Source organism: Cibotium barometz, chromosome 6 (genome assembly GCF_041138505.1).
Source record: "Cibotium barometz isolate CiBa-2024 chromosome 6, ASM4113850v1, whole genome shotgun sequence".
NCBI lineage: Eukaryota > Viridiplantae > Streptophyta > Polypodiopsida > Cyatheales > Cibotiaceae > Cibotium > Cibotium barometz.
In genome coordinates, this window is record NC_141051.1 from 30,743,812 (window position 1) to 30,765,719 (window position 21,908).

At 45.9% G+C, this 21,908-nt stretch overlaps 1 protein-coding gene across 1 annotated transcript; it reads right to left on the reverse strand.

Moving 5' to 3' along the window:
• Positions 1–587: 587 nt before the first annotated feature.
• On the reverse strand, positions 588–21,046 carry LOC147637633 (NAP1-related protein 2-like). The gene is made up of 10 exons (XM_086799454.1): positions 20,733–21,046; positions 17,110–17,232; positions 16,501–16,551; positions 16,330–16,401; positions 16,046–16,159; positions 15,861–15,919; positions 1,780–1,840; positions 1,460–1,516; positions 1,286–1,366; positions 588–1,162 (listed from the first exon to the last, which is right to left on the reverse strand). The coding sequence occupies exons 1-10, from the start codon at positions 20,847–20,849 to the stop codon at positions 1,097–1,099; spliced, it is 801 nt and encodes a 266-aa protein (XP_086655580.1). The 5' UTR covers positions 20,850–21,046; the 3' UTR covers positions 588–1,096.
• Between the last annotated feature and the right edge of the window lie 862 nt (positions 21,047–21,908).

The following is a 21,908-nucleotide window of genomic DNA, read 5'->3' on the forward strand; positions in this document are numbered from 1 at the left end:
ACAGAACAAAAAACAAGAATTTAAAGTGAACTCTTCAACAGGAAATGTGCAAGCCCAACCAAGCTCATGTGTGCTCTCACCTTTGCTTTGTTTAGATAGAGATGACTTACGTAAAGAATACAACTACAAATTACTCATCCATGTGATTCCTCATATGAAATTTTAATTTACAATTCAAGCCCAGAGTGTGCTTTGAATGGACCTAGTTATGACGTTAACCCTCCCCTAATACCTTAAACAAAAAGGGAAATTGAGCCATTCAGTGATAATTCTAATGTGAAATCTTCACTTCATGGGCAACGCATCGAGACAATTAGCCGTCTCCAAAGGTGGATGAGAGATGTAGGCCTCAGCTTAAGGACTCTCCTAAGGTCTTGACCACAAGGAATACCAATTATGAACTTTGGTTAATTAATGGAGAGCCAATCAAGAAAAGGCATGAGTGAGAGGGTCCTTTAGGTGTGACCAACACCACAATTAAGCTTTTTTCAAATGACCAACTTTGGTCAACACCAAATTAAACATTCATCATCATAGAATTAAATGGAAATTTCCGATGTCTGGAAACCAAAACCAAAACCAGCCAGTTTGACACTCAATAATCGAATTAAAGCATGATATCTTTGACAAATATGGAGGTTGCAAACAGTCAGAAGTCCATGTCATCTTGCACAAATCAGTTATCCTTTCACCAAAAAGAAGCACAAATGTAAAAGGCATGATGCTGGTGCCTCCTCAACATGCTTCTTTGTAGGGGAGTGACTGCACTAGAAAAACTGGACAGCTTCTACTCATAAGGAAAGTATTACAAGGAGGCAACACTAAAACGGAAACCAAGACAAGGGAACTGCACTACCAAAGCTATGACCTTGTGTGCCTCAATATACGGCCTAATCAACAGACCCTTCAGACAGCCATTCCATAATTTGTCTGTATAATGGCCATGCAAGGGAGTTAGATGTCATTACTATACTCATCATAAATCTGTTCTATTGAGTTATCCAGTAACACTCAATCGTGTAAGAGTAGATAACACTCAGTCTCAACATGACCTAAGTACTCGAGACAGCTAGGTTCCCCAACATAAGCCCAGATTCTACTCATCGTCATCCTCGTCCTCGTCATTATCCTCTCTATCATCCTCATCCGCAGCACCATTGCCCTGTATAAGACCAGATATCCTATCAGCCTGCCTTTGCAAGCAAGCACTTCAAATAACCAAAAACAGTTGAAAGATTTCTTCACCAAAAGCCTTGGAGCTCAAAATTCCATCAGGATCTCTTACCTGATCATCATCATCATCTTCCCTATCCTCATCATCAAATTCCTCATCATCTTCATCATCATCATCATCATCATCTTGATCCTATTATTAACTCGTGCAAGCAATCAGTCTGTGACCAATACCACAAAGATATCAAAAGCTACCAAACCATCTTTCAACTTCCAAATGACTCACATTGTTAAAATACTTCAATGGATTTGGCCACAAATCCTCTCTAATTATCTCTGCTACCTGCATCAAAAAGGCCAAAACATATAATCCCATGCTTAGATGGCAAGGATAGCAATGCAAATATAATAGAAACACCTCGCAGTCGAATGTCAACTGTTCACAAGCGTACAAATAAAAATCGCCCACTTTTATGACCCTACTACACAAACTTTCTTATAGGTTGTCACCCAGTAACATCACCTGCCTACAAAACTGGGCAGCTGCAATTGCTTTAATGAATGGGACTCATGAATGCAATTGAAAATTTAAACAACCTCATTTACCTCATCATGGATACCATCTGAAGAATCTTTCTGCTGGGTATCGCTGAACCATTTAAAAAAACTGCAGAGGAATACATAATAAGTGTCATGAGGAAAGCTTCCATACTACAAGGAGGAACCAGTGAGCTCGGGCTGATCTAACATCTAAGAGCAAACAAAAAAAAGGTAAGAAACCAAAATTAGCAAATAAGTGTAAAACATATTTTCCAAGTATGAAAGTCAATCCATTATGCAGTCCTATCAGGAACAAATAGGACAACCCTCCTGGAATCCATGCCTCAAATGAAAAGGCATTAGGTGCAACCAATGAAGGCTGTTTTATTTGATTATTTGCACGAGCGAGGAAGTAAAATGACTGACCTAGTATTAAATTCGCAATCACTAGGTGATCTTAATTAATTACTTGTACAAAGTATCGCGATTAAAAGCCATTAATTGTCTCTCCAAGGGGATGATCAAGTGCCTACGCAAAGTATGGTCGCCATCTGGTAAGTGTGGTAAGTGGAGATAACCCTCTCAAACCACCTGGCCCCCTGGGAAAACGTCATCTTGAAGAATGTACTTGCAAGCAAGAGACATCTCTAGTCTCCTGCATCTAATGCCCTAGCAAAAATTCAGTCTACTGCCCAAGATAATGATCAAGAAGTTTCACCATCTTGCCTTGAGTATAGGTATATGTGAGTATGACGACAACGGGGTTACATGCACCAGTGAAGGGTTCATGAGTAGATATAGGAGGGATTGCTGATGCACGCATATGTGAGGAGCCCACACGTGCTCATATGCCAACAGAGAGAGGGGGGGTGGGATATCATAGCCAACCCAAAGGCACTCAATAGGAACAAATCCTCACAAAGCTTCGATTGTCAAGCCAAAAGTCCACACATGATGCATATGACGGCACTGAAAGTGCAAATTGTCAAATTTCCATCGATAGGTGAGGTTGTGCATTAATACTCAAACATCCTGCAGACACATAAAACTGATACCGAATTTCAAGACTTCAAGAGGCAAAGTCCAGTAGCCGCTTCTTGTTCTACACATTGGACCTCACCTCCCATGCAAGCTTTAACAGTCTACCACTGGGTAAAAGCTCCACATCTGTGATTTAACAGTAAGCCCTTTTCAAGGTAAGGAATCCTGTGTTAGCAGTCATCTCTTGTCGGTACCATATTTAAAAAATCCCAGAAAAATCAAGGGGAAAAAAAACAAAACCTGAAATTTGGACGAAACTGCCGTACTAGAGAGGTTTCGAGGTTTTTAAAAACCATTTCGAAGTTTCGAGGTTTCGAGGTTTCGAAAGCTAGAAACAGGTTTTTTTGTTACTATGCTCCAAATTTAGCAAGCACAGTTTGGATGCAAAAATTACTAAATATAGTAAGTGATTCCTAAATTTTAGGAAATCTCTATTTTTTAAGGTTAGCCTTCTTAGGACAAACCGAGGTCCCTATTTTCTAGGGCCCGACCCTAGATTTTAGGGACCCCCTAATATGGGAGTCAAATGAAAGCTCTTTCCATCCACATTCACAAAACAATAATGGTTTTCCAATTTGATACATCTCACTCATGTAAAATGAAAATTAAACAATCACTCTAACATAGACTTTAATTGGTCATGCCATCTTATCGATTGTAACTGTCTGCTCTAGCGGATCTAGCCCACACTCCCAAGCATCAATCCTTTCTATGTGTGAGCTTGACCCTGGTATGCTTGAGTTCCGGCCATAGGCACCCAATCAGGTCATATAGGTGGAGGTGTGCACTATCCATGTTTTAGCCCACGGTGTGGACCCACCATGACCTATGGCCAGTCACCAGTAGCCAACTCCTATGCACGAATCTATCCAAATGAATGGATCTTCTTGCTTATCTAAATTCAAAGGAAAACATGAAAAACATAGAAGAAAGTATAATTATCACAAAGGATACAAAGAATTCTTTCTTATATTTTGTGTTGAGTCATGACAATTTTCCATGTTTTTTCTCCAGTTTTGCTAGTCATGGGAGATCCTGAGAGCTGCCAGACTGTTTTCTCTCCAGGCAAACCTGTTGTATTGCTGGCTGACCTGATATGGTCCTAGCCGACTGGTTTTGTGCTGGCCGACTAGAGGTTTTTCAGTCGTGGACCCCTTAAGAAGCTGTCGGCTATTTTTGGGCTGGTCGACCTACAGCCTAGGGTGGTATAAATACCACACTTGCCCCCCACACCCCATTTTATACCAGATCTTGTTGTGTATAGCAAAGTTTATACAACCTCTCTTTCTCTTTACTTCTATGTTTTCTTTCTCACAGCAATTGTCTCATTTTCTCCTGTGCATTCCAACATGGCATCCGCTTGGAGACAGTGAGAGCTTGAGGGTTTGCTGTTTTTTGGTGCTGATTGGAGAATTTTTGGGCTGTTCGAGACTTGGAGAACAGGTAGAAGGCAGCCATCACTGTTGGACAGCCACCTTGCATAGTGTTTGCAGCCTCTTCTTCATTTTTTTCCCACCCGCCCTCCCTTCACAAGACCTTGTGAACTCTTGAGATGGCAGATTTGCTTGAGATCGCTGAGAAGCCTGTGAAGATCCCCACTCTCCCCACATTCCTGGTGGATCAATAGTTGGACGGGGCCAACTATGGCATCTGGAAGGTAATGACAGAGTCTGTCTTGGAGTCTTATGACTTGGCTGATTTCATTGTGGTTGGTGTTCCACGGCTAGAGTTGGAGGACGGGGAGCTTTTACCTTCTACTAGGAAAGAACACGAGGCTCAGGCACAGTTATGGGATCGTGTCAATGCCCATGTGCATTCTTTCATCTGCAGTAATTGGGGAGTAGAATGAATGCAAATGTCCGCCACTAGAAACACCACGAGGATGCTTCCCGTTGATGCAGATCATGGGGGGTGGGCAATCAATCTTTCACATTCAGGGAGCCGAGTAGCAAAAGGGGAGTAGTATTTGATGTTGGGTCATTCACAACATTACTATGAATCCTTTTCTCAATGGGAAACATATATAGTATGAGATACTCTCCTACCCTGTCTTCCTTAATTGCACACCCCAGGTGATTAATCATATCAAACACATGACGTTGGCCCGAGGGATTTGGCATCACTTCGCTTCTCTGTATAACAAGGTATCACCCATGAAGCGGATTTACTTGGAAGTGCAAATGCGGGTGATGAATCCTGCAAATTTCTTCGCCACTGCGGGAGCACATCAACAAACTCCAGGCTCTTCAATAGGAGGTTCTTCAAGCGGGGAAGGAGATATCTTCAGAGGACATGGCCATCACTTTGCTGTCTCATCTAACCTCTCAGTATACAACTTTCTATTCTTCTTTGATCACCAGTGGGAGGCTTAGCACCATCACATGGGAGGAGCTTGTGCCTATGGTTTTGGACCAGGAAGAGCGGACGAATCCTCCACAGGGCAGAGGTTCTGAGGCCTTGACTAGCCAGCGGTCAAAAGGCTGCAACAAGAGCAAAGTTAAGTCTTCACAGGTGAAGTCTTCTGAGCATGAGCCCGACTCGGATCATGACACCTTGAAGGCAGAGCAGACCTGTAACCATTGTGACGAGAAAGGCCACTATTGGAGGAAATGTCCTCAACGGAGCACCGAGAAAGGTGCAAATTTCTTAGCTGTAGCCGTGAAGACTCCAGCTTTTGTGCACTTGGAGATTATGGACACCGGAGTTTGTGCCTATGGTTTTGGACCAAGAAGAGCGGTTTATGAATCCTCCACACGGCAGAGGTTCTGAGGCCTTGACTGGCCAACGGTCAAAAGGCCGCAACAAGGGCAAAGGTAGGAGCCCGACTCGGATCGTGACACCTTGAAGGCAGAGCAGACCTGTAACCATTGTGGCGAGAAAGACCACTATTGAAGGAAATGTCCTCAGCAGAGCACCGAGAAATATGCAAATTCCTCAACTGTAACCGTGAAGACTCCAGCTTTTGTGCACTTGGAGATTATGGACACCGGAGTTTCATCTTCTTCGAGCAAGGAAGCCGCTAGGGATACTCAGGAGTGGATTGTAGACAATGGTGCTTCCAAGCACATGACTCCTTTTCGAGAGTTATTGCAGGATCTTCAAAGGCACACAGGTCACATCCTTATTGGTGACAAGTCCACTATCCCTATTCATAGTGAGGGCAGGTTGGAGATCATTCCTGATGGCAGAGGGGGGAAGCATTCCTCCCAAGTTCTTTATGTCCCATCTCTTGGTTTTCATCTTTTGTCAATGCATGAGGTTTGCAAGACTGGCATACGGGTGGAGTTTGATGAGCATTTTGTTGCTCTCCAGGACAAAGCAACAAGCCAGGTTGTTTGGGAAGGTGGAGAGGAGAATGGGATTTATATACTCTTAGCACTCTCTTACAGGTCCTCAGTTAGGTGATTTGTGGCAGTTTTGTCATGGACACTTGAATGTGGATACGCTATGGCGGGCTTTCCGGGACCAGATGGTGGATGGCTTGCCAGATGTTGGTAGCAAGCAAGGGCATTCCAATTCTTGCGTTCATCAGTCAAAGGAGCCTCTGCAAACGATGAAACATGCAGAAGCTTCGGGGGAGATCGGTAACTCCAATGCTCAGAAAAACATCACACGTTTCACGACGAAAATAACGCACAAAACTGAATATAGATGTACAAAAAAATAGAGAGAGAGAGAGAGAGAGAGAGAGAGAGAGAGAGAGAGGGGGGGAGGGAGGGAGAAGAGAACACAGTATTGGGTCCCGAATACCCTCTATAGGGCCCCCACCACGGATGGTGTATTTGCTTTTATTAGAATGATGCAAAATCTGAAATAAAAGACTGAACCTGAACCTTCTTGGCTGAGATAGATCTTTGCCCTTGACCTTCAATCCTTCACCCTTGGGTTAGCTTCTCCCTTGGCTATCTTGGCCCTTGAGTTAGCTTCAGCACCTTGTGAATTATGAGATGTGATGGACTAAAATTATGCTATGGGTATTTATACCCTTCCCTAAGACCTGGTCAGCTGGTTGCTTTTTCCCTCCACGACTTGCAAAAAATAGCATTTAATGCTAATTAAGCCCACGTGTTCACATTGTTCCTTCTGTACTGGCCTGGCCGCCTTGTGGGCTGCTGTCCAGGCCTGCACAGGCTGCTGGGCAGCCCCCGGGCACTGGCCGACTGGCTGCTGGGCAGCCCTTTGGCCTGGCCACCTGGCTGGGCTGGCCCAAAGGCCCTGTCAGCTACCTGGCCAGGCCCCTTAGGCTGGCCGACAGCCTGCCCAGCCCATACTAGGGCTGGTGGGCAAGACCTGGGGCCTTCCTGGCCCCCTTCGGGTGGCCATAGCCTTCCCCATGCCCATACCTAATGCACACCTACATCTACACAGTTGTTTGCCATCTGGTCACAGACCAAACATACAGAGCAACTGACATCATTCCAGAGGGAGACTCACAGCGTGGACTGGCACTGCTTCATGTGCAGGACAATGCACACCACACCTAACCTCAGATGAGTGGAGTGGAACCCTGGCTGACTCGTCCCGGACTGGGCTCACATGGCACCAGTTTTCCACCCCAGGTCCTGCACCTTCTTGTTCAAATATGTCTACGTGGCATCCAAGTGCGGGATGCACGTGACATCCCCTTCTACTTGACTTGATGGAAGCTGCATAGCCTCCAAATAGTCCATCAATAAAGCCGGATGGTCGTCGAAGAACTCTTTGTCAAGCCATACCGCTTCGTGGGTCCCTCGGTCGTGAAACTTTGTGAGGAACTGTCTATGTCTTTGGCCCGAGCCATGCTTGAAGCAGTGCAAAAGGATCTGTTTTGGAACCATCACTTCAGCTTCATCAATGATATCTGGTTCTGCTTCGTCTTTCACTTCTGAAGGGATCGGACCTGCATATGGTTTGAACCAACTGACATGGAACACATCGTGCATAGTCCAACTCGGAGGTAGCTTCAACTTCATTGAAACCTCGTTAATCTTTCTCTCGATGGGAAAAGGTCCGAAGCTCCTAAATGACAACTTTAGGCATCGCTTGCCCACTTGTTTCAACCTTTGCTTCATAATCCGAAGATAAACTCAATCACCTTCTGAAAACTTCATATCCCTTTGGTCTTTGTTGGCCTGTCGAGTGTAGACCTCCTACGCTTTAGTAAACCTATCTTTTACTGACTCCAAAATCTCTAAATCTCCTAGTAAGACTCCGTCAATCTATTCGCTTCAAGTATTGAAGACGAGGTTCTGGTCAATAGCGACTGGAATGGTCTTCCAAACGCTACTTCATATGGAGTCCTGCTAATAGCTAAAGAAAAAGAATCATTCAAAACAGCTTGAACTAAAGGCAAATAAGATTCCCACTTACCTTGCTGATCGTGGACATAACACTTCAGCACATCAAAGGCCAACTGATTGTAGATTTTTGTCTCGTCGTCCGTCTGTGGGTGAAATGCACTAGAAAAAATCAATTTAGTACCAAAGTTATCAAACAATGCCCTCCAAAAATGACTGGTAAACTTGGCATCTCGGTCTAACACTATGGTTCTAGGGATCCCACCAATCAAGTACCAATGCCAAATGAACAAATGGACAACATCTTCGGCGGTCACATTGGCCCTTCATGGAATAAGCATAACACTAGGGTTAGGGTTACGTTTTGGCCTATTGAACGATCACTGAGCGCCACCTGCTTTTGAAGACCGCCGACCCGTTCTGCCTCACTGGACTTACTGTGCGCCGTTCATACGCTGTTGTGCGCCAACTGTACCTGTGTTGTATGACGCCCTGTACCGCCGCCGACTGTACCTGTGCGCAGCGCAGCTGATTGTACCTGCGTCGTCACCGCCTGCGCCTCAGATTTGCACTGTCCTCTGTGCCGCCTGCACCTCAGATCTATGCCACGCCATTTTCCTTGCTGCATAGTCCCGCCTTGCTGCCCTGCGTAGCCCTGCTTTGGATAGCTCCACACTCTCTTGCAGATGAGGATGCTCCCTTTGGCTTCTCACATAAGCTTAGAGAGCCCGAGTTTGATGATGAGGACAACCTTAGCGATGGCAACTTCAATGAGGCCACAGATGTGTCCTCTTCTCATGAGGATGATTTCAGCGAGAGCTCTAATAGTGATGTCTTTGTCTAGTCTCTCCTTGGGCCTTGGCTCTCTTTTTGTACTCGCTTTTTTTTAATGAAATTTTGGATTGAAACAACTTCTCTAGACTCGACCCTTCCAAATTGAAAATGTCTACGTTTGTAGATGTTCCAAATTAAAAATGTCTATGTTTGTAGATGTTCTTTAATTAAAAAAACCATATTTTATCGTACGGTATCCTAAATTTTCATATCGTACTGAAAATTCTTGTACGGTATCGTATTTTCGTATCTTGACAACTATGTCAACGGTATTTGCGAGAGGCCCCTGAGAGAGATGTATACAACGATACAATCACCTAAGATACAATACTGGGTGTTCCTATGTTCAAAAGAAAAAGTATGACTAGACCAATCTATCTGGACCTCAAGGGTCTTAAACCACTCAATCCCTAATAGCAAGTCTACATGCTCTAGCTGCATAACATAGCACTCCAGAATATCTTTGTAGTCTTGAATCCGGATCGGTAGCTTCTCCGCCTTTCAATCCCACACTTGCCGACCCGCAGGTAGGCGTATCTCGTAGGTATAATCGCTAGGCGTTGTGTCCAGACCCAATTTCTACAAAAGTTTGTAATTAACAAAGTTGTGTGAGCTTCCGAGGTCCAGTAGAATGTGGATTCTATGGCCATTCACTTCTCCATAAACTCAGAGAAGATCGTGCAAGCCAAAAACTTTAAGTAGGGCGAGAAAGTACAGCGACTGAAGTACCTGTCAAAGACAACTAGTTGGCTGCCTTCATCTTGGAACCTGCGTTGGTCCTAGAACCCGTCTTCTTCGGGCACTTGTTACGCATGTGTCCTTTTTCTTCGTAGATGAAACGACGTCCCTCCTCCTTGATCTTCAAAGCCTTGAGGAGATGGTTTTTCTTCACTGGAGTCCAAGTAGAATTCTTCGAAGGTTGGTCCAAAGACTTTCCTTCTGTTGTGCTAGCCATCGACGCGGAGAACTTTCTTTTGTGCTTGTTCCCCTGCTCGGTTACGGGTTTGGTTTTGGAAGAGACCATCGTATTATCATAAATACGAATAAAGTGAATGGCTCGTCCAATGTTTTACACTTGTTATTCTTGACCTGTAAACGGTATGAGTCAGGTAATCCTGCTCTACGAAGAAACTCAAAAGAGTAGTAGAATCCATCTTCGTAGCTTTCATTTGCAAGTCTCTAAATTTCTAGAGGTAGACCTCATAATTGAGGGAGGTCATGGTCAAACTGGCAAACTGAGCAACTATATCGTACTCATCCTCCTCCTTGAGGAATTCTTTCTTGAAGACTTCTTCGAACTGTGCCCAGGTTGTTGGTTTAGATTTGAGTTCTTTCCACCAGAGCAAAGCTTTGCCCGAGAGGAAATCCACTGCCAACTAAATCTTTTTGTCATCGCCATATGGATGAAACTAGAAGTGGACCTGCCACTTATGTAGCCACATGTCCACAATCTCCTTGGTACGTTGCTTTTGCTCGCCCCCAAACTGCTCCAGAGTAATGTTGGGGCCTAAAACAAACGCCAAGGTATCCATGCCCGAGAGAGTAGACAGGGTAGTGGTCAATAAAGAGATGGAATTTTGCAAAGCCTGCATCTGCGCGGACTCTGGAGACCTGTGCCTAACGCTCCATATAAGATGCTATCGTGGTTGCTTGAGGCAGGAGCTGTAGAGATGCCTCGTTGGTGGCAGTATTGATATTTTGATGATGCAGGAGCACCACTTGGGTGAGAGCAGGATCCGAAGATATGGTTCGGTGATGCCTGGTAGATGGGACACCTTTTGGTCTGCAGGGTTTGGCCCTTTGGGTGGACAGGGAGGAGTATGCATGGTCATTGCAGATGTATGGCGGCAGGCCATTGTGGATCGAGGGATCATTGTGCCTGGTAGAGCACAGTATGTCATTCTGAGGATGCATGATGAGCTCTTGGGCGTGCTCAACGTCTATGCGCCCAACCATGCTAGTCAGGAGCAGCAGCCTGCATGTGAGTGGGTGGCGTCCCAGCTGAGCCAAGCACGCCAAGAGGTTAGAGAGGCAGAGGAGCAGAGACATGAGCTTTACTATCATCGCCAGGCCTCTCAGTGGACGCAGCTTGGTGATAGAGTGACTGGGGAGTTTTTTGAGATCACTGGACCCCGCCAGCTCGAGCAGGAGTCCGGCAGCTTGGGAGGCCGGACAGACCGGTAGCTACTGAGCCCGGGGAGATCAGAGCCATTGCCACTGGGTTCTATAGAGACCTGCTTTCAGCGGAGCCAGCCACTGAGGCTCGGGATGCTTGCAGGCAGACTGTGTGGGCCCATGTGCAGAGGAGGGTCACAGATCGTATGCGTACAGTTCTGGGGGAGCCTCTTTCAGAGGTTGTGCTTGCTGAGGCCTTGAGGGTCCTGCCGCGCCATAGTTGCCCAGGGGAGGGCGGATTGACGCCTGCCTTTTTTATGCGCTATTGGGACCTTTTGGGGCCAGGCCTCCGCAGGGGCTTTCAGTATGTTTTGGACACTGGGGTGATGCCACAGAGCTTTTCATTCAGAGGGTTTGATCTTTCTTATCCCCAAGGGGGAGGGAGTATCAGATGATATTCGGCGTTGGAGACCTATTACGATCCTCAATACTGTCTACAAGGTCTTAGCAAAGGCCTTAAGTTTGAGGATCCAGCCCTTCCTGGGGGAGTTGATTCATGCTACCCAGACAGGATTCGTCAAGGAGCGTAGTATCCTTGACAACATTTTCACCTTCTGGGGAGGCGACGGCCCGAGCTAGATTTCTTGGTGAGAACTTGGTCGTGATGCTTCTCGATTTTGAGAAGGCATACGATAGAGTCGATTGGGGTTTCTTAGAGGGCACTATGCTTCGCCTGGGCTTTGAGCCAGGTTGGATTAGAGGGGTGGCGGCTCTGTATTCCACAGCTCGTAGCCAGGTGTTGATTGCAGGAGGACGGGGGCCGAGTTTTGAGCTGACCAGATCAATCCGACAGGGGTGTCCTCTCGCCCCGTTTCTAGTTCTCTTCTTTGCTGAGGCTATGAGCATGTATTTGACGGCAGAGGAGGTTGGTTTGAGAGGACTCCAGCTCCCAGTCCGGGGGGAGGACCTGCTCGATGCTGAGTTTGCTGACGACACGGGCTTATTTTTGCATGGCTAGGAGGCCAATCTTCTTCAGGCAGAGCAGTCGCTCCAGGTTTGTAGTGCAGCTTCGGAAGCATTGATCAATTGGCGCAAGACAGTGGCCTTTTGGATCAGTAGCGCTCCCACTCCGGCATGGAGCCGGACCCCGGTTTTAGATGGATTCCTCCTGGCACAGCAGTGCGATATTTGGGATGCCAGATTGGACTAGATTTGTCACCTGAGCAGCAGATTGCCCCGCTTCTTCTGAGCATTCGGAAGAAGCTTTTGTATTGGAGTACAGCTCGGCTATCCTTGGCTGGGAGGGTGGTGGTGGCAAATCAGGTGCTTTTAGTGACCATGTGGTACATTACGTCTTGCTGGATCTTCTCGAGCTCTTGCATCAGCCAGGTATAGAGGCTGATCAGGAACTTTCTTTGGTCCGGGCGGGACAGTCAGCCAGCTCGGGCAAAGGTTGCTTGGGCAGTTATTACACTTCCGCTGGCCCAAGGAGGCTTGGGCATTACAGATCCAGTTGATCAGAGTAGAGCCTTATTGGGGAAGCTTATTGTTCGGGGACTGCTTCCAGGCGCTGAGCCTTGGAAAGAGCTTCTTTTGCAGCGGCTGCAGGCTCGGCTCCCCCAGCAGGGGACACTTGAGCACCAGAGATTCGATGGATCTTCATAGAGATGAGGAGGACAGGCCTCAGTAGAGGATGGGAGGACAGATTTGCTTTGAGCATCCTAAGAGCTTGGGAGTTGCTGAGACCGGGGCTCTCTCAGCGACCTCCTCCTTGTGTTGAGGAGCAGCGAGAGCCGCTCATCTGGAGCCCAGCGGTTCGCACAGAGCAGGGTCATATGCTGGGTTCTCGGCCTCGTCTAGCCTGGGGACCTTTGGCGGCAAGCCCAGCACGTAGCTTTGGAGACTGGCATGCCTTTTGCACTCTCCCAGAGGAGATCCAGGTGGAGAGGCTGAGTCACTTCAGAGGGGGGTTGATTATGAGAGATGACATTCAGGAGGCACTCACAGAGGAGTGGTTCACGCCTCTCGAGCTAGTGGCCCTACGGTGGATGGGAGCCTTTACACAATTGGAGATCCTGATTGCTGTCAGAGCTTGCACTGAGGATGGCGGATGCCTCTAGTATGAGATTCAGGATGAGGACAGACTTCAGAGAGTGGAGGTGGAGTCGCCTTTGGTTGCAGAGTGCACCTTTGAGAGGATACGGGTAGTGGCCGCCGCTTCTCGGAAGTGGCATATTGACCCAGACCCTGCAGATGTGCTCCCGGATTGGCGCATATGGGCATATGCAGTGCGCCCCTTGGCCCGGCTACAGTGGGACCCTGGGGAGTACGAGTGGCATGATCCTTATGCATCCCTTGAGGCCACAAAGATCACCTTTTTCCAATATACTGTTCGACTGGGGCGGCATATTTTGACGGCGAGGAGAATGGTCTCTCCAGCTGCAGCGGGGCACTGGCGGCTACAGGGACTCTCACACGAGTTCCTAGAGGATTTTTGGGCCCGGCTCTGGGCTAGTCGATAGGCCCGCAGGATCTTGACTTTCCAGTGGCTAGTCGCCCACAGGGGCTCAGCAGTTGGCACCTGGCTGGTCTACAGCGGTCTTCCGACGGCCTACGTCCGATGCGGCCACCCTATGGAGACACAGAGACATTGCCTATGGGATTGCCCTCAGGCGCAGCAGATTTGGCTGCGGATGCTGCGTATTCTGGCCCCCCTCTCTCCAGAGGGTATGTATACGTGGGGTGCCGCTGCTTGGTCGACTTCGCCAGGGCCTGCTATGGGCTATGAGACGGAGCAGGACAGCCAGGCCATCAGATTCATTAGGGGCCAGCCTCGCCTTGTTCCTTCACCGGATTTCTCGTCCGCCAGCTGGACACAGGAGTGGGATCTACGATGGGAGCTCCTCAGCAGCCTCACCATCTGGTTCACCTGGAGGGCCCGGTGTTTCAGGGCCTTTGAGGGGAGACTGGAGCCATCAGCAGAGACTGTACGGGGGATTTGGCAGGAGTTGATCCACACCCTACGAGGACAGTATGACCGCATCCGGGGCGACTCGGATGAGGCGATCTTGCGGCGCCAGGCCTTTCACACCACCTAGCGCAGCGGCCCCTTCTATACCCTACACGCGGGGTTCCCCCGCTGGCATTACAGGCCACCTGTTTGGCTTTTCCCCCCTCCTATTGTATGATTTAGCCCCAGCTAGCAAGACATACCGATCACTCTGTACCCCATGATGTCCCATACCGCCAAGGAGCTACCCTCGCGGGCCTCAAGACTACTACCAGCCTCGCTGCATGAAGGAGGTGCACGTCTGCACTAAATCCAGGCTCCTGACCCGCAAAGACTTACAAGACTCTATGAACAACTGACTAGCCTTGGCCACCCTTTTATAGGCTCCTGGCCGGTCACCGGCCGTTCACATTTGGCGCCCGCCCATCCATACTTGGGTGCCAACCCGTCAGTCTATCCCTAGCCCAGCTCGCCAATCAACCTGCCTAGCTTTAAGCTGCCCAAAGCCTCAAAGCTAGTCTTGTGTGCATGTTGCACACAGTAGATACACTCTGTTCACATGACAAGGAACCCACGATCATCCAGAGTCACTTTGTTCGTTAGAAGATTTGGCTAATGACATCTTGCTAGAGTTTTGTTCGACGGAGGACAATGCAGCGGACATCTTCACGAAGTCTCTACCTCAAGCAATGCTCCAACAACACTCCAGCTCACTGGGGTTGGTTCCACATTCAAGAGATGAGAGGGGGTGTTAGCAGTCATCTCCTATCTTTACCATATTACTCAGTAAGGAGCGAGGACCTCTGTTGTGGGTGTGCCCGCCTAGTTAGGAGTAGTCTCTATTTTTTCCTCATTTTCCATGTTTTTTCCCCAATTTTGCTAGTCATGGGGGGATCCTGAGAGCTGCCCGACTGTTTTCTCTCTGGGCCGACCTGTTGTGTATTGCTGGCCGACCTGCTATGGTCCTGGCCAACTGGTTTTGTGCTGGCCGACTGGAGGTTTTTCGGTCGTGGACCTCTTCAGTGGCTGTCGGCTGTTTTTGGGCTGGCCGACCAGCAGCCTAGGGTGGTATTAATACCACCCTTGCCCCCCACACTACCAGATCTTGTTGTATATATCAGAGTTTATACAGCTTCTCTATACACCCCACCCCCCACCACCCCCACCCCCAACCACCTCCCACCGCACCCCTTCAAAGCAGCTTGTTTTGTCCATTTTGCCAAAGAGTCTACTACACTTCTGGAATGATTGAGAACATGCATCAGCTCTTTGAAATCCTCCTGTATAAAAGCAAAGAATACCACACCATTTCTAACTTCTCGAAAGTGGAGTTTGTGTCGCGACCCACCAGCGACAGTGGCACGTGCATTGTGAAGAAGTGTTGCCTGAGAACTCTTTAAGATACATAAGCAGTCTTTGTAAAAGAGCCATACATCTTGTATCATGAAATTGCTTGGCCCTATGGGTTCTGCGCAAGGTACTAGTGGGTGATCACAATAGTCACACAGAAGAAAAAAGATACCTATAAGCCATGTTCACAAGCATATAGCCTGGTATAGAGGGACAAGACTTGTCAGGCAGGAACCTGAGTTCAAATCCACCAGCCTACTCCCACGGCACGCCTATAATTAAATATATAATATATGTCTCAAAAAAAGATACTTATACACCAGTATGCTCCTCATAGCTAGCAGGTCACAAAGATTAACAAGGAGATGCATAAAAATAATAATTTAGCCATCCTTCAAGCAGTGTACCAAGAACATGACAACTAAAACTCCACTTTCAGATACAAAGACAATATGAGAGCATATCAATTGCAATACAACTTATCCAGCATGTTTTGCTGTTGCCAAATCAATACTACAAACCTCTCCTCTGGAAAGGGCCGCTTGGTTCCCAATCCATGTGTTACTCCATTGGTGAAATCCTGCAAGTGATTGATCCGAACAAATCAAACTGATTTTGCAACACGTGGGTATTAATTCCACTGGAAAATCAAAGATGATGCAAGCACGTGTGTGCATCTACAGCACATTGGAAAACACAAGCTTACCATGCCATCTTTCCAACGAGGTTGGGTGCCAGATATTGAAGTAGTGCCCTCGTCAGAAAAGCGGAAGACCTTGACCAGTTTGCTGTCCTCAAAAAAGGGATTGAGCCGAAAAGTCTGTAATATCAGCACTTAAACTCAGGACCGGTGCTAACCACACTTATCTACTTCTTGACTGCTAGTTGTACTTGCCTACTGCAAACATTATACTTCAGATTACAGTAGCCTGTAAATGGCTCCAAACAGATCAAAAATGATGAACCCAATGTAGCACAGAAGATCCTTACAAAAGTGATACTGTAGCCAGACTTTACATCTTTGAAATCCTCCACATCCAAGGATTGCAAAAACTTGAAAACCTATTTTTGTAAGTGATGGGACCAGTTTGTAAGCTGAGATCTAGCCCCTGCAAATACAGAACTGCATAAAGATCATATATATGGGAAAGAAAATCTTGCCTGCTGATCCTCTTCAGTCAAAATCTCACTAAGTGCAGGATGGCTAAGAAACTGCAAGCAGGAACCATCTTCAGTTACGTAGCTTCAACTCTCATCAAGAATTCTTGAAGCACAGCAATAAATTCATCTATGGACAACAAATCCACTCATTTCACATGTGATGATGGACCCCTCAGATCTGCAAGGTCCGGATAAAAAGAGCAGAATTCACTATGAAGTGCCATTAACATAACAGCAACTCATGCTGGCAAGGATCAAAATGGCATGTTATGATAAGAGTACATGCGCAAACCATTTTGTTCAACTACCAAAAAAGACCTACATACAATAGTATGATGGCTTGAGGGCAGCTACATACCTAAAGCTGCAAAAATAAATTTAAATCACATATACAAGCCAAGGGACGTGTAGCCCAACTGTGAGGGCTTGTCCCTCACAGAGGGGAGGTCCTGAGTTCAAATCCCCGCAAGCCCCCATTGGTATTGTGGCCGCAAGTTGTAACACCTTCTGGCAGGAAGCCCTATCTGCCTCCATGCAGGTACCAAATTGCAACTACAAAAAGAGTATTCAAGGGGGAAAAAAAACTCATACAAGGCATTAGGTACATACAGCAGTCAGCCAAAAATCAGAAATCCCCTGTATAACTTCATTTCTCTTCTGGTACACTGGCCGCCTGATTTCATTGTATTTCTGCTCAACCGCAAGCACCTTGTCACTAGCTTCTTCATTCACCTGCGGATGTTGAAAACAAGCACACATTAGGGGCCCCTTGAAGACAAAAATCCAACAAAGTCCTTGCATTATTACTCAGTCTCAATCTGAACTACATGCAAGTAGAAGTTCAAAAAAATGCAGTCACTAGACTCGGTCCTCAATAGAAATGAGCAAAAGAACTGCCAATCGCGACATAAGATCTTACTAGGAGCAAGAAACAACTCAAAATGTCCATTCAAGTGAACATTCAGAGGTTTATGCACACAATGATTCTTCCTAAACATCACACACATCACACAAAAGACCATTTTATATCAAAGAAATGATGGTACTGTGCCTGTATATAAACAGGGCCACAGACACAATCATCATGTGTCATCGCAGGAAAGATCTATATATACCATGGAAAGTTCATGAAATTCCCCAAGAGTAGCAAAAACCAAAGTTCCACAAGAATTTACTCACAAAGCTTCAAATCATCAACTCCAACACGCAATCATAGACTACATGCTATGAACCTTTTGCTAGCCTATGCTTTTATAGGACAAAAGGCTGCTGGCCGGTTTGCTACAGAAGCTGTCAGCCTGCTGAATAAGCTCCACGACTTGTTTTTATCACCATAATCTCTTGGCTTTGAGAGTGCATATGCGGACAGCAATCTCTGTGTGCTTCTTTCTAATGGGGATATTTGTGTCGTTGTTTTGTATGTTGATGACCTCATCCTTTCTGGCTCAGATACTGAGTTGGTCACACAGGTTCAGTCCAAGCTTTCAGCGACATTTGAGATGACTAATCTTGGCCTTCTTCATTATTTTCTTGGGCTGGAGGTTTGGCAGAAAGATCACTGTATCTTCATTTCTCAGCAGAAGTATGTGAAGAAGCTGCTCTCACTTTATGGGTTGTCAAACTATACACCTCTCTTCTCCCATGGATCCCAATGCCAAGTTATCCAAGAAGGATGATACATCATTGGTGGATTCCACAGAATATCGACGGATTGTTGGCTCATTGCTTTACCTAGCCAACACCCGTCAAGATGTCTCCTATGTTATGAGTGTTCTCAAGTAGTTCTCATCAGCCGCTCGAGGTCTCATGGCAAGCAGCCTTGCGAGTTCTTCGTTATCTTCGAGGTACTTCGGATTATGGCATCACCTATTCCAGTGGTGCTGATTTGGTTGGTTTCACAGATTCTGATTGGGCAAGTTGCATTGATACTCGGAGGTCTACATCTGGATATTGCTTCATGCTTGGTATTGGATTGGTTTCTTCGAAGTCTCAAAAGCAAAGGACTGTTTCTGCTTCTTCCACCGAGGCTGAGTACAAATCATACCTTCTCTCCTCCACTGAGGCACTTTGGATTCATCAGATTCTGGAGAATTTGTGCTGTGCCGACACTTCCCCAGTTACCATATTCTTGGATTCTCAGAGTGCTATTGCTCTAGCTCAGAATCCTATGATACGAGGATGATCCAAGCATATTGAGGTGCATTATCATTTTGTACGTGACTGGCTCAAGTTGGGACTTCTTTGGCTGCCCTACAATTCTACCAAGGACAATGTGGCTAATCTCTTCACCAAACCACTTTCGAGAGCTACTTTGGAGGGGTTACTTCAACGTGCTAGTATTGGACCGCCCCTCTAGCACTGAAGAGGAGATGCTAGAATATATATCATCTCCAAAGTGGCTTCATACACCTTTTTTCATGCTTGTACTAGTCATTTTATGAGACCCTACATTTGCATATTTTAGCAGATATGATTTGGGATATTTCTACCATTTTTAGGCATTTTATAGCATTTTTATGCTACAAGACAGCTGTCAGTCTGGTACAGTTGGCCGACCAACTCTCAGGAGGGATATATAAGGGTGCTCACCCTTCCCCTTAGTTTTCATCTCATTCTTGCATATCTGCTGGAGGTCATTGGCTGTAGAGACAGTCTCTTCTGCTTGTAAGCACCTACGGGCTTCCCTCGTGCTCATTTTCAACAATAATCAATTGTTCCCAGCCTTCTACAGTTTGTGCTTTTGGCCTACAACCTGTGATGCTCTTTCTTTCAAGTGCTATATATACCTAGATGAATCCAAGAACATGCCCAAATTCACCTTATAAGAAAGTGCAATTTATAACCTCATGGTAGTCATGCACAAGACAATAAACCATCAACTCCATCATGATTAGTATGGACTAGATACTATGACATCCCCACTAACGTCATCAGTACCCAATAGTGGATGTAGAACTTGGTATCAATATATGCTCCCACGCACACACAAAGCATACATTCATACAAAGGTATGTGTACTGAGTTTTTATCAGAGCTCCAGAGATACACGGCAGACTCAACCATAATGAAGCCTAGCACCAGGGATCATAACAAATAGAAAGAATTATTACAACAAAAAGGTAATTGATAGGGCATATGCACCACTAAAGATAGAAAGAATTAACACAATATCGACTAGCTGCAACTTGGACGAAAACTTCACAATGTGAAATTTGCACGTCCGCTAATACAGCATAAAGATATACCTATCCTTGATATTAAGCACAAAGACTTGTTCACCAATAGGTATAAGAGTAGCTACAATCACCGCTTCATCATAAACATCAAGGAAAAAGAGCATCAAAGTCTAAAGGTCTCTACTTGAACGTTTCATCCTTCAAATTCAGCACAAAGACTTGTTTACCAACAAGTATAAGTGTAGCTACAATCACTGCTTCATCATAAACATCAGGGAAAAAGAGCATCAAAGTCTAAAGGTCTCTACTTGAACAGCACCTGAAACATAAAGTGTGACTAACAGAAATAGTGGCAAAGATGAAAGATAGCCAATAGGAAAAAAAATAACCTTCTGTCGATTAGTCAGACATTGAAGCAATTGTATACTCATAAATAGCTCAAACAGCCCATTCAACTTCAACATATACAAACAGTAAAAGCTCCATGAGAGGCAACACCTGGGAAGGCACTCTCATATGCAAATATAACAGCAGCCCGAAAGAGTCAGATGAGAGACAAATCCTATCACAGGGACCAAAAGAAAACCTGAAAAGCCAACAGTGCAGGCATAAACCTGAACACTCAACAACACTGGGTTCTTCCTAAGCACTATCGACAGGAGAAAACCCTGAAAAAATATGACATGTCACACCACAATTCCTACACTTTAGAAGACTCTTTCAAAACCGTAGCTCCCAGTGTACAACACCACGACACCAGGACACAATTTGGCCTGAAAGTCCAATAATTCGGCTATACAACACTGGGGCTTTTTTCGTATATAGATAAATAGGCAAGCTGCCATAGCCATAGAGAACTCTAAAGACCAACAAAACAGCTGTACAACACCGGGGCATTTCTCGTACGCAGGATGAAATGCCAGGCCGAAACCCGAAAAATTCAACAGTTCATGCTTTTAACGATAAGGCAAGCCACGCCATAGCCCGAAGCTGGGTAAGGCACGCTCCCCAAAACAACAGAAAAATCGTTCCCAACAGGGCAAAAAAAAAGCCTACCTTCTCGAGCTCGTCCTGGACCTCCTGCAGCTTCTGGATGGCGAGGACGAGCTCTGAATCGAGCTGGTCGGAGCCTTCTTCTTCGTCCAGTTTGGCCTTCTTGCCCCTGTCCGTCATGGTGAAAGAAAGGGAGAGAAGTGACGAGACTAGGGTTACTACTGCAGATGAATGAGAAAAACCCTACTGCACATAGCTTTGGCACACATTATTTCCTGCGAGTTTCTCCCCGTCCCCCCTAGTTTAGCTTTGCAAGATGAAAAATTTACGGGGCCTGTTGTATGTTGTTGCCTTCAATGAGAATGTGAGTTGAGTGATCTAACCAATAGTCAAAGTTTGTTCAATATATCATGTTAGTGGATATGTGGTTTGTCCATATGTGGTCCAAGGTTAAGTTGCATATATTGTGGTGGGTTCTTTGAGTAATTGTTTGTAGCCCTTTCTTTGAAGAACGTATACCAAGTTTTTATATTGCGGATTTTGTTCATTGACGTGTATGTTGAAGTCACAGAGGGTGCTTGGATCTATTTTGGTTGTTATGTCATCTAAGAGTCTAATTAATGTTTCTTCTCTTGCTTTAGGGTATTGTGGTGAGATAGAGAAGGAAGCTTGGAAGATTTCAATACCTGCATCGAACACTTGTTTGGATGATACCGATGGTAATGTTGTGCTATGGTAGATGGACAAGCCATGACCGTTGTGGCACCACAAGTGATTGAACTATGACCGTTGTGGCACCATAAGTGATTGAACTATGACCGTTGTGGCACCATAAGTGATTGAACTATGGCACCATAAGTGATTAAACTATGGCCCAAGATAATTTCTTGTGTCCCTTTGTCTTGTTTCTAGCACAGAATGTCAAATGCCATTAGGTTGTTGTCATTGGTTATGTTATTAGTGTGGGCTTGCATTGAGACTATGTTCAAAGATTCAATGATACAATGGTTGGTTTTGTAATTTGAAAGCAATTTGTTTATGCATTCCCATCTTGCCTCGGTTGAAAGCCTATTGATCTTAGCAAGCACTGTCTTGTTAACTCTAATATGGATGTCGTTTATGGGACTCAATAGGTGTAGGTGCTTTGGATCCTTTATTCGAGAAAGTGCAATGTACATAAGGCCATGAGCCTTTATTTTTGGATGGGTCGAATGCAAGGATTGCCATTGTCAACCCTTG